The sequence below is a fragment of the Leptonotus elevatus genome, chromosome 6, assembly GCF_054856555.1.
Source record: "Leptonotus elevatus isolate MCC_2025b chromosome 6, RoL_Lele_1.0, whole genome shotgun sequence".
NCBI lineage: Eukaryota > Metazoa > Chordata > Actinopteri > Syngnathiformes > Syngnathidae > Leptonotus > Leptonotus elevatus.
This window is the reverse complement of record NC_141244.1, coordinates 2,443,781-2,456,362: the sequence shown is the minus strand read 5'-3', so window position 1 is coordinate 2,456,362 and position 12,582 is coordinate 2,443,781. Positions and strand designations below refer to the sequence as shown.

The 12,582-nt window shown below is 41.1% G+C and overlaps 1 protein-coding gene across 6 annotated transcripts in view; it reads left to right on the top strand.

The window, feature by feature from the left end:
* The window catches only part of LOC147171791 (CUB and sushi domain-containing protein 3-like), a 499,351-nt gene that overhangs the window by 322,847 nt on the left and 163,922 nt on the right, over window positions 1-12,582 (top strand). For all 6 annotated transcript variants that reach the window (XR_015095358.1, XM_086078287.1, XM_086078288.1 and 3 more), the window contains exons 40-44: window positions 685-801; window positions 1,073-1,282; window positions 4,525-4,713; window positions 6,424-6,601; window positions 11,483-11,628. Coding sequence is in view for 5 of the 6 variants with exons in the window: in XM_086078287.1 (XP_085934413.1) it covers window positions 685-801; window positions 1,073-1,282; window positions 4,525-4,713; window positions 6,424-6,601; window positions 11,483-11,628 (840 nt within the window). In the remaining variant the exon portion in view is untranslated. The remainder of the gene's footprint in view (window positions 1-684; window positions 802-1,072; window positions 1,283-4,524; window positions 4,714-6,423; window positions 6,602-11,482; window positions 11,629-12,582) is intronic.

Sequence of the window (12,582 nt, the reverse complement as noted above, 5' to 3'; positions counted from 1 at the left end):
TGCTAGATTTTTTTTATTCGACTAAGAATGGACTAAATAAAAACGGAATGAGGTTGACTAACTATCTTAAAAACTAACAAGCGTGATTGAAACTGCACTGAAACTGAGACTAAATTTAAAAATGGAGGATAAAATTACCAGTAGGCTGGTCTGTGCCACATTTTAAAACCAATAGGTCAGGCACATGTCCACATTACGTCAAATCCTACAGTAGTCTTTTCCTGTGTATTTCTGCTTTTGGTCCCCAGACAACTGACATAATACCCCCTTAGGTTTGTAGCCATTTACCACCTAAATGCACCTGTTCTGGTATTGGGAAAGGAAAAGAGAGATGATTTACTTCCAAGTTCACATAGATTTCTCCTGGGGCGGCAATCACTCCTCACCTAGGTATTTACGTAAGAGCGGGGCTCTTCCCCATGGGAGTGTGGGTAGCGAAGAAGTGACAAAACAAATTCAGAAGATGGATGACGTAAACATTGCTTAGTAATCTTTGGCGCCGTCATGTAGATGGATTCTTGTTTCATTGTTATTCCAAGCCACCACCAAAGAGGCAATCTTGTTGTGAGTCTTTGGGGCGTAGTCCACATGGGTGGTGTGGCCGGGATGTTTATCGCCCCACCACGGAACTGTGTTGTACAGAAGTGACATGTTCTCTCTCTCTCCTTGTTTGGTCTCCCTCAGCTCAGTGTGGCGGTTCCATGTCAGATTTCAGTGGTGTCATCCTCAGCCCAGGCTTTCCAGGGAATTACCAGAGCAGCCTGGACTGCAGCTGGAAAGTTCGGCTTCCTATTGGCTTTGGTCTGTTACAGTGACCACACTGCCCCCATCTGCATGTTCCTGTACCTCCCTCTTTGTTCTGTTGTTACAGCCTTTATGTATGCTTTTAAAATCACGCTATACTTGATACTACACTACTTTCCATTGATAAGACATTTATAAAACCTCTAGTAAAATGTAAAATGTTACCAGTCACATTATTTTTCTGGATATTGTCTCACAGTGAAATGTGTGACTTTTATTCTATTTGCTTAATTTATCCCTCATTAACTCCTAGATTCTGCTTTTTCAGGGATCCATCTGCAATTTTTGAACTTCTCCACAGAGCCAGTTCATGATTATCTTGAAGTGTGCAGCGGGAGCTTGGAGACTGGAATCGTGATTGATCGGTTCAGTGGCTCACTGGTACCCAACTCTTTGTTCAGCACCACCCATGAGACTACGCTCTTCTTTCACAGTGACTACTCCCAAAACAAGCCTGGTTTCAACATAGTCTATCAAGGTAAGGGCAAGTAAGTAAAAGGTACAGATGATGTCATTGTTGGAAATAATAAAGTTTAATGTTAAAATGGCACATAGGGCTTTATTGAGCAGTTGACTGGGAGATAGTGCTAATTTTATCCGTCATTTTTAAATTTATTCTCAGTTTTTAGTCCAGTTTCAATCACACTTGTTAGTTTATATCATAGTTAGTCAACTGCATCCCATTTTTATTCAGTCAACTTTTAGTCAACTATAAGTCGAGCATTTGAGTCTTTATTTTTGTCCAAGAAAACATATTTGTATTCATCAAATTTTTGTCAACAGAAACTGTCAACATTTTAGTCTAGTTTTAGTCAAACATCTTACCTTTTACATTTTTTTGTCAGCAGATAATATTTAATAACATTTCCATCTGATCTTAAACTTACCATAAAATATTCTCTCATCTTTTTGATTTAAAATAACTTCACACACAATTACAATAAAGTGGCTATTATGACTATATCCTACAAGCTAGTATTAGCATTAGTTAGCGGTCGGATTAACATTGTTTGAACGTTATAGCTGTTGAATTACTGTTACGTTGCACTCGCTAGCTGCAGATTTGAAAGGGGGGGTGTCACTGTGTATTAGTGACAGATTAGCAGAAACAGCATTTCACAGTCATAATTTTCGTCTCATCTTTGTTCGTGAACTAAAGTGTCCATAGATTTTAGTCCAGTGTTTATTACGTGAGCTACATTTCCGTCTCGTCTTTATTAGTCGACAAAAATGCATACTGATTTAGTCCCAATTATTGTTTATAAATGGTGGTTCTAGTCTAGTCTAGTCTAGTCTAGTTTTCCTCCGGTGAAAATGTGTGCTGATGAAAATATTTTTGTTTAGTTTTCATTAACGAAATTAACACTCCTGGGTATTACTATTTCTAGTAATTACATTAGAACACCTTTTATTAACATTAAGAGCTCCTTTTTCATAGACAGCCCACATGTCGGGCGTAAAAGCTGGTGCATCTTGATTTTGTCAGACTGCACTGCATCACCCATGCTGGGAGTTCTGTTGGACCAGGAGCATTTTCTTTCATGTGCATTTTGGTGGCTGACAGTAGACTACATTTTAAATCACCTGAAAGCAGGTCTAAGTTGTGGCGCAATTTGGGTGGTGTATGTCATCGTATTGCATTCATAAACAGCATGCATAGAACCCTCTGAATCATTGTAGAAATCAATTTATTGAACGCCTTTGCGTGCTTGGAGCTTCTGCATGGACTCCAGCGATTGTAGTGGTGCTTCCGCAATGACAGACTTTGCACCTTTTGCACGCAGATTTTAAAGGCAATGAGAGGAGCTGCTAGTAGACTGTGTTCACGCCTACAACGGTGCAAACACACATAAAAGCACTCATCTGTGAAAATACCAAAAGGAAGTACTGTAAACTCATCCATGCACATAATTTGACCGCACATCACACTTCACTTGCACTGGGAACAAAAATAGAGCCCAAACACATTGTTACGGGCACAAAATGTTACACTTGCATTTAAGCCATATTGGAGCACTGGACAAGCGCCTTGTAATGCTGTCACTTTTTTTTTTTTTTTATCGAGTTTCATATTGATTATTCCATCAATTCATCGACTAATCGCCCCGGAACCCCCTCCCCTCCTCCTTCCATTTTTTTTCAACCGCCCCAATTCTTTATTATTATTTTATTTTATTTTTTTAAGTCCGCTAAGGTTGAATGTGAGTTGAATTTAGTGGGCATAAATACAATGAGTTGTTCCTTATCTTCTGCACACATATACACACAACACACAAACACCAACAAAATTTGCCTATGCTAAACGATTAACAATCGCGATTAAGCATTAGCCTTAAATAAACTCGAATCACTGACGTATTGTACTTTTCCTGAAAACCACTTCAATCCAATTTGATCAAAATATGAAATTGTAAATGGAGTGCACTTAAATAGCGCTTTATCGTCATCATATGTTTACAGAGCCTGACGTATTTGCTTGTCTCGTTCAAACGTATTGAGTTGTCAAAGCCTACAATGGCCATTGATGCAGCATACTAACCGTACAGAAAGATTTTTAAAATAACTTACTTTATGCTCCAGGATCCCATGCCGTCACCCTGGTGTTTTTCTTTGGTTCCATCCCATTTTAAATCCATAAACGTCATGAGTACTCGCTAATGTAGCTTTGTACTTGATAATGCTACAAGCAAATGCTAACCGAGCCAATGGTATTGCAAAGTGATTTTGTTTCTAAGGTCCGCATTTGCAAACTCCTTTGCGTCTGTTGATAAGTGCATTGTGGCCAACTGGGTAAATTTGGCTCAGTTATTGCACATTTGGTGGCGCAACACCTTAGTAATAGTCCTTATGGCAAATGCTGTATGGCTTAGCCTGCACGCTACTTGGAGGAGTGGGGAAAAAAAGACTTGGAGGAGTCTTGCTCTATGCTATAGTAAATTCCGCCTTCCTGTTGTTGACGCATGTATGGCCGCCAACTTCATAAATTAATTAGAGCTCTTTTATTTATTTAGCGATTTTGACGCAGATTGTTTTGTTGCATGATGCTAATTTTCTCCTTTTTCAGTCTAAAGAGACCACAAACAAACCGTAAAAAGTATCTTAGTTAGTAGTGGTGAATGTCGGTCAGAGTACGTCAGCAATAAGTGTTCATGCAGAAACATGAAATATTGGTTACAGCAACTTCCAGGTGGCGCAAGTATGTTTTTTAAAATTATTAAAACAGCTTCGACACATTTTTGCGTCAACCAATTTTTGTGGTCAACCCCTACCGACTTGATCAACTTTTTTTTCCCAACCCTTGCGCCTTGCTCCATGCTGATCAGGAGTCAAACTACTGGGCCATTAAGTCACAGGTCACATTCTTAACCACATGTTTAGTAACAATAAAATTTATATTTACAAAATGTTTCACATGCTTGTTTTCAATGTGTTTATTGCATGAGTCACTTTTAGAAGAAAAAAAAATTAGCAAAAATTATATGCAGCCTACCATTTCAGATTGTCAGAAATTATGTTGACTGCCACTTTGTGCCCAATCCCTAATAATACCAAATTAAAATTAAATTTCAACAAAATTGTCCATGATATCTCTTACAGTGCAGCCTGGTGCTTCTTATCCTTGACAATATGTGGTGCAAGCAAATTATGGACTGTTCGATCCTCTTTTCTGCCTGTGATTATATTTTGACCATATCTTGAATTTGACATTTTCTTTAACAGCGTATGAGCTACAAAGATGCCCAGATCCACGTCCATTCTGTAATGGTGTAGTGATCGGCCAAGACTACAGTGTGGGGATGACCATTACTTTTGAGTGCCTCCCGGGTTATACTTTGCTTGGGGAGCCTTCACTCACTTGTCTGCATGGAGTCAGCAGAAACTGGAATTACCCTATACCTCGCTGTGAAGGTGATTGACAAGCACTCTTTTTGTTGTCATTACCAACTGCAACCACAGATTGCTTGTCGTCTTGACTTTTTCTTCTCCACACTCAGGCATCTCATACAATTTTACCACCCACAAAGCACATGTTTATTGCACTATAAACTGATACAGCCCATTAAAATGATATATGAACTATTTGGAAGTCTTTATTGCAAGGCCAATCAAGAGTAAATTTCAAGGTGACTCCACATATGTTGCCCAGGGTTGATAGCTTATGACTTTCCCTAATCATCTTAAGTGATCCCATGAAATACACAATTACATTTAAGGTTTACAACATAGTTTGGTGTTTTAAGGAGGATGGGGGTAAACGCTTTCTCCCTTGCTATCGTATGTGCGAGTTACCAATGCAGGATGAGGGAGTTAAAATCAACCTGCAAATTTCAATAGTCGGAAGATCGCTACTATGTGATTGTTTAGTTGACGACAGGGGTCTCAAAATCATTTGAGTTCAGGGGCCACATTCACACCAATTTAATCTCAAGTGGGCCACACTATTATTGAAAATAATTAAAATCAGTACATTTGGAAAATTTATGCAAATCATGCTAGCATTCTGAAATGTTACATACAAAAAAAGTGTGCAAATACAACAAAGTCAGTGTTTACATTGACATATCTATGTACAACACACAGATCAGAGTGGCTCTATATACCGTATGTACCTGTCTAAAATGACTTAAGATCAAGAAGTCATTTTAAGTTGACATCAATTTCCTCATCCATCTGGAAATCTTGACAGCCTCAACTGACACCATACAAACTCAAGTGAAAACGTTTCAGAAAAAGGGTGCACTTGTAAACGTATACCTCGTAAATGTAGTCATAAAAAATAGATGTGATAGTGCATGAATAAAAACAGACTTCCACCAGAGCCACCTCTTTTAAACTGAAGATGTTGACTGATACTTTCCATATTCTGTGTCTTTAAATATTTGCACAGGATATTCACATAGACACATAGCTTTATTCTTTGCAGTGCAAAGGTAGCACGCCAGCAATGTATATGAAATAGGCATTTTTGGCTTATGAAACATGCCATTATTTAGCCTTGACACGTGCATCAACAGCCAATTCACTAAAGTGTAATTTATTGAAAAATTGCAGATACAGTATGTTTTGTCCAAACGTGACGGATTAAACCCATGGTTTTGGACCTACTCCAAATGCCCACCTATTGTGTTAAAACCGTTTTGTAATCTGTTGCTCTGATATCTCCATGCATCTTCTTATCTCAGTACAGCTATATGTATAGGCTGGATGAATACAGACACAAAAATGTCCCACTTCTGTGGGTTCTGTCTAAAAGTGACTGGCGAATCCCAGCTCTACACTTAAGCTTTTCATGCACCAGTTTACCAAAAAAACAGTGTGAAAGCAGCAACTTTTCTGTCTTCTGTACAGTTTATATGTTTTGTGTGTAATAAGTCCCAGTTTGTAAATGTTTTACATATTTGTTCTGTCGGACTATGACAGGAAAGTTTTAATTTCCGAACCACTCTGTTATCATGTTCACAACAACCAGTAGCAGCCATCCCATGCAGTGGATTTCTGAAAACTGCTTACTATACTCAGTTCCTCCTTGGTAGCCCAATTACCTGCTGCTATGGTTATTTAATCAGCACTGTTGGCAATTTGACAAAAAAAACTAATGCATTGTTCTTGTACTTGCAGCTCTCTGTGGTGGGAATGTAACATCAATGAATGGCACAATTTACTCTCCTGCACACCCAGATGAATACCCTCACTTCCAGGACTGCATGTGGACTGTCAGAGTACCTCCTGGCTATGGCATCTACATCAATTTTTCTATTATTAATACTGAGCCAATCTATGATTACATCACTGTGTGGTAAGTCCTCTCACATGATCCTTATCTCTCTCTCTCTCTCTCTCTCTCTCTCTCTCTCTCTCTCTCTCTCTCTCTCTCTCTCTCTCTCTCTCTCTCTCTCTCTCTCTCTCTCTCTCTCTCTCTCTCTCTCTCATTTAATGTTCTATAAATAGAAATAGCGCTGCAAAACCTGTTGAAACAATCACTGCTTAGAGCTCATGAAAACTGTTGCTGAAACAAATTTCAATTATGTGACATTTTGACCTATTCTTGGCTTGGTGAAAAATGTTATCTTCGTTGGAATTTTGAATGTCTTTGAGTGATGACCTCTGACCTATGTTGCAAACATGGTTGGTTGGACTCAAATTCATACGTGTAATGTTTATTACAGTTTTTTCCCCTTTATTTATTCCACAAATTATACCTGTTCACAAAGAAACCCCCCTATATTCATAAACAGAAAAAACAGGTTTTATCCCCCAACCTTCACAAGACACACAACAATCACCTTTCATTCACACAAACATTCTCATCATCATCATTCTCATCTTCATCATTATCATTATAGCCACCATCATTGTTATGATCACCATCCCAACAACCACGATGACAACAGAACAACAATTAGCAAGAAACAATAAACACTCAAAAAAATGCATAAAAATAAAACAGCATATCATACAAAACCATAATCTTGAAAACACTATTTCTCTATTTGGTTAAGCAAATGCTCCGCTTTATGTTAAGCTCAGATAGTTTGTTTTTATTTGCAGTTATTATCCTTTTTTAAGTATATTTACAATAAATCTTATTTTTAAAATGTTTTAAAACATAAACTTGATGTTTAAAAAAACAACATTTTACCCAACAGTAGTAGTGTTCAAAAAAGGTATATAGTTATTTTCAAAAACACAACATAATGTTCATAAGCATGATTTCAAAAATAACACCAATTGTCTTCAACCAAATTTGAACCATCCTCCAGAACATGGCAACATACGAACAAAAATAAAACAAATGCAACAAGTCCTCCTCTTCCTCCCCACAGAGCTTGCAGTGGGGATAATTAGAGCCAAAGCAACGACTGCTGCAAGGTCCCTATTTCATCTGTAGAATTATGAGGGCCCGAGCAGTGACTGCTGCGAGGTCCCTATTGTTAAAAAAAAAAAAGATTATTTGGGTCCGAGCAGCAACCTCTTAAAGGTCCCTATTGTATTTGTAAAAATTATTATTCTTTGAAATGAATCACATTTTTGGGAACCTAAAAATGTACAACCCTTTGACAATATTGCATTTGCACTGAGTAATTTATTTGAACAAACTTTAGCGAACAACACAAAGTACCCTTCTTCATTGGTGCAGTTCCTTCTTATTTGGCAGAGGAGCATCTGGCGAGTAAGTTTACAAGAACAATTCTTGTGCGCTCAAAAAATGCTGAAAATGTCCTTACATGCTAGGAACTGTGGAATAAATCTAATGCCATACCTTAGCTTAGCCTCTGCCTACATCTCGCAGAATGCCTTTAAGTTCAGAATGTCTTCTTTTTAACTGATTTATTTTCTTTCAAATATTCTGTCAAGTATTGAATGTATATACTATTGCTATTGATAAAGTGTCTAGTGCGAACGGTAAATGTATTTAATTTATTTTATTTTTTTAAATATTGTAACATTGCATAAATAATCAGACCAAGCGGCAAGCTAGCAACAACTCTTTAATGAGAGCTTGGCACTATTACTGTCAGCCATAACCACGACATCTGTTACGTTTGGGGGCGTGAGGAACCAAATGCAGGATTCAGGGAAGCGAGGCTGGCTTGCAGGAGTTCAACAAAAAAGGGATTTATTTCCAAAAGAACAACCAAAATGCAAACGAGGAGCGTGGAAAAACTTCTTAATTAACAAAAGACCAAAAAGTATATGCAAAGTAACAAACAAAAAACACGGGCAAGGACATGACAACTGACATAGACTCTGTGACACAAACGAATGATCCAACAAAGAATGCACGGAAGGAGGGAACTAAATAGGAGCAAACTAACAAGACAATGACAAACACCTGGACATGACACAAGAGGCAGAGGGTGCTGATTGTAAGACACAAGGGGGACCGGTATGAAGAACACAATGACAAGGAGACATGACAATGAAAACCAAACAGAGATCATGACAAAAGACAAAGCAACAAAACTAACCAAACCATAAAAGTACGGCCCAACAAAGTCCAGAACAAAAGAGTCCAGAACAAAAGAGTCCAGAACAAAAGAGTCCAAAACCGAGGCGGACGGAAGGATGGCATGGAGGCGGGAACATGGCCCACCCACCAGGAGGTCCTGGACGCCAGACAAGGGGAGCCCAGCAGGGCCGTTCAGAAGGGAGTCCCGGACGCCAGACGAAGGGTGCCCGGAAGGGGCGTCCCAAATGCCACATTGGAACAGAAGGCGGCCGTGGCAGGGTCCGCGCCGCTCTGGCACGGAAAGCGGAAGGCAGCCGCAGGGCTTGCGCCGCCGGAAGGGGGTCTGATGGCAGCCGCAGGGCTTGCGCAGCCGAAACGTGAGCAGAAGGCGACCACAGGGCTTGCATCACAGGAACGTGAGCAGAAGGCGGCTGCAGGGATTGCGCCACTTGAAGGGGATCTGAAAGCGGCCGCAGGGTTTGTGCCACGGGAAGGGGACCCGAAGGCGGCCGCAGGGCGTGTGCCGCCGGAAGAGGATCCGAAGACGGCCTCATAATTGGCGCTGTTGGAACAGGGGTCCTGGGCTGTCAGCAATTGAGGCTTGGAGACTTGGTGCTGCAGCGATTCAGGCTATGAGACATGGTAATGCCTTGGCCGAAGCGGTGAAGCCACGGGCGGCAGCGGCTGAGACGATGAATCCAGGGACGGGACGGGGACTTGAGGCTGCCGTGGAGCCAGGTCGGGGGCTTGAGGCTGCAGCAGACGAAGTTCCGTGACTGGAGGCTGCAGCAGACGAGGTTCCGTGACTGGGGGCTGCAGCAGATGAGAGTCTGTGACTTGGGGCTGCCTTGGCACAGGCGAAGCAGCCAGGGGCTGCAGCTCAGCTCGCCGTTGACTTGTTCTTTGACTCCTTCAGCTTGGAGCTGGAATCACATCAACCTCCCAACCAAGAGTTTGGGGAGCACTAGACACACTAGGAACCGATGATACCAAGGCAGGGGGGACGTGACTAGACCAAACAAGACTAGGTGAGGGCGAGGGAAAATGAGGTGAAGCGGATGGCGGGGATCGAAGTGACGTGGTGCTATAATGTGCACACGAGGGCGAGGAACGGGGTGACAAAAAATGGGGAAAAAACTCTCGTGCACTCAAACCATAATCAGGGGACTCAATTACTCCATCAAAATCATAATCAAAATCATATTATTTAAAGTCTGGGTCTTCAAGTGAGGAGGGTGGTGCAGAACAAAGTGGTGTGGGAGGACGTGACTTGGAAAGCGAAGTGGACTGACGAGTGGAACTGGAACCTCGGATGTGTAGGGTTCACGCGTGGTTTTAAGGGGTTCATCAAAAGAAAAATGTGACAAAAACTGACTAGGGGTAGCAAAACTATCAAGATCAGAATCTGAATCAAAATCATAATCTGGGTCGGAGTCAGACAGAACCTGTGAACCGAACTGGTTGATACAATATTGTTCGTTGTTGACCCACTTCTGCTCAATACTTTGAATGGGGTACCGCAAGATATACGTCACCACACTTAATATTCATGAGTCTAGCGAGGGGGTCAAACTCAGCCGGCCAGTCATGCTAGACGGATGTAAACAGTCTACTAGCGAGATGTCTACTACGCTAAATCTACTAATTCTGTTCGAGAATGATATCCCTGGTGCCAAATTCACTGGCATAGACGTCAAAAAACATACGAATGTTCAGTTGAAGAGAGATGGCTTTAGTGTAGAGGGCTGAAAAAGACGTGAAAAAGAGCCGACCTGATCCAGACTTTTTTTTTTCTCACGCTCCTTCACATCTGACACTGACATTCTCTAGTTTCAAAAAGCTATCCTTCCTTTACCACCATATGAACTGTCTGTCATATCTTACGTATTTGATAGTTGTTGGGGGTACATTTTTATTGCTTTTTTGTGTGTGTAGCAATTCTACTCTTAAATTCTTGGGCACAACCAACAAAACTCGCTATAACTCAATTCTTTCAATTACCATATTCTTCCCGCTTATAAACTTGTTTCCTTCATTCAGAAAAGGCCCTCCAGATAAATTTTCATACATGTCAGAGCTGCACAAAAGGCAAACATTTTTTTTAAATCAGGTGATAAGCAAGACAGGTCCGAACAACAGTGGCAATACCATTTTAGCATTTTTCCTTGGCATGCATTATTGTCGTCCGGCAGTCGGGGTAGTGCCAAACGCCAAAAAATTAAAATACTCTAAATACAATCACTTACCTCTTTGTGACAGCAGTGGCAGGCAAGAGCAGGATTGTCAGCGTAGGAGCATGCATGCATGGCCCATATGTGGACGGTCGCAGTGTCTGGAGTGGCTTCTGCAAGTTCAATAATAGCTGTGTTTACTCTGCATGTTTTTTTCCCCGGAGATAAAGGAGAACAAAACAAGCACTACTAGCATAGGTCGTCAACAAGCCGGCTTCATTTTTTACCTCCGTCCGGTTCAAGCTTCTGAAGGCACATGACCTTGAGGTCTAAAAATAGCATTCGTGCAGTACCCCATTAAAATACTTTTCTGATTCAGGCAACACCCACGAGGATGTTATATGCAACCCCCCCTTGAGTAACAAAGTTTGTGAATATTTTGCACATGCAAACATTTCATAAATCAAGGCTTTGGTGCCATTTTCTTATGCCTTGTCTCTTTCCCTTTAAAATGTCCACGTAATGTGGGTGCATCACATTCTCGCTCACTTTGCAGGGATGGACCCGACCAAACCTCACCTCAAATTGGTCAATTCAGTGGTAGCTCGGTGCAGGAAGGCATATCTACCACCGCCAATCAAATCCTCATCAAGTTCCACAGTGACTTCAGTACCAGTGGCTTCTTTGTGTTGAATTATCACGGTAGGTCTCCCTTTCATACCACAAATTCAAGACCTTGTTTGACACTCTGCCATGCGATTGGTTGGCAACCAGTTCAGTGTGTACCCCGCCTACTGCCCAAAGCCAGCTGGGATAGGCTCCAGCACCCCCGCGACCCTTGTGAGGACAAGCGGTTAAGAAAATGGATGGATGGATGTTTGACACTCTTAAAATGTCTCTTACTAATTAGATCTTAGATCTATAGAGTTTATTCAAAAAAAATGAGTGTGGGAGACCCAATATGTTCTTATTATCTTAAGCCCGTATCCCACCGTTTGCGACGCTAGGGAATGTTGATTTCTTGTCAGGGTTTGTTCAAGGTCGCAGCATTTCCTAAACAGTCTTATTGGTTTCCTAAACAGTCTTAATGGTCTTTCTTGTCGCAAGGAACATTTGAAAAATATTTAAAAATTGTTTAAGTCTGTATCCCACGGAGGGGCAACCATTTAACCTTGCTCTGCAAGATGAATTCTCGCCGTATTTGTGAGTTCACAAATTCCGAAGAATACATCTTGTACCGAGCCCGTTGATTTTCACCCAGTTGTACGGACAAATCACAGAGCGACATTGTGTTTGGGGGCAAGGTATATACAGCTGTGACACACGATACCAGGAAGCGCGGAGTGCGGACACCGTGGGAAACAAACTAACCTAACGTGGACGAATGGACGCTGCAATTCAGTTCTTGCAGAATTACTCACCGTTTCCTTGTTGAATGTTGAACGAGAGTCGCTTTGTGCACTTTTATCTGGTAAAGATGTTCGGGCTCCCCCCAACAACGAGAACGAAGATGCCACATCGTCCAATCACCTCAAAGAATTGTACAGAATGTCCCGCCTTTCCTGAGCAAATCACAGTGGAGAAGTTACAGATTGATATTGTGGAGAACTCCCTTCAGTGAATCACAATATCAATCTGGCTATTGCCAGGTTAGCA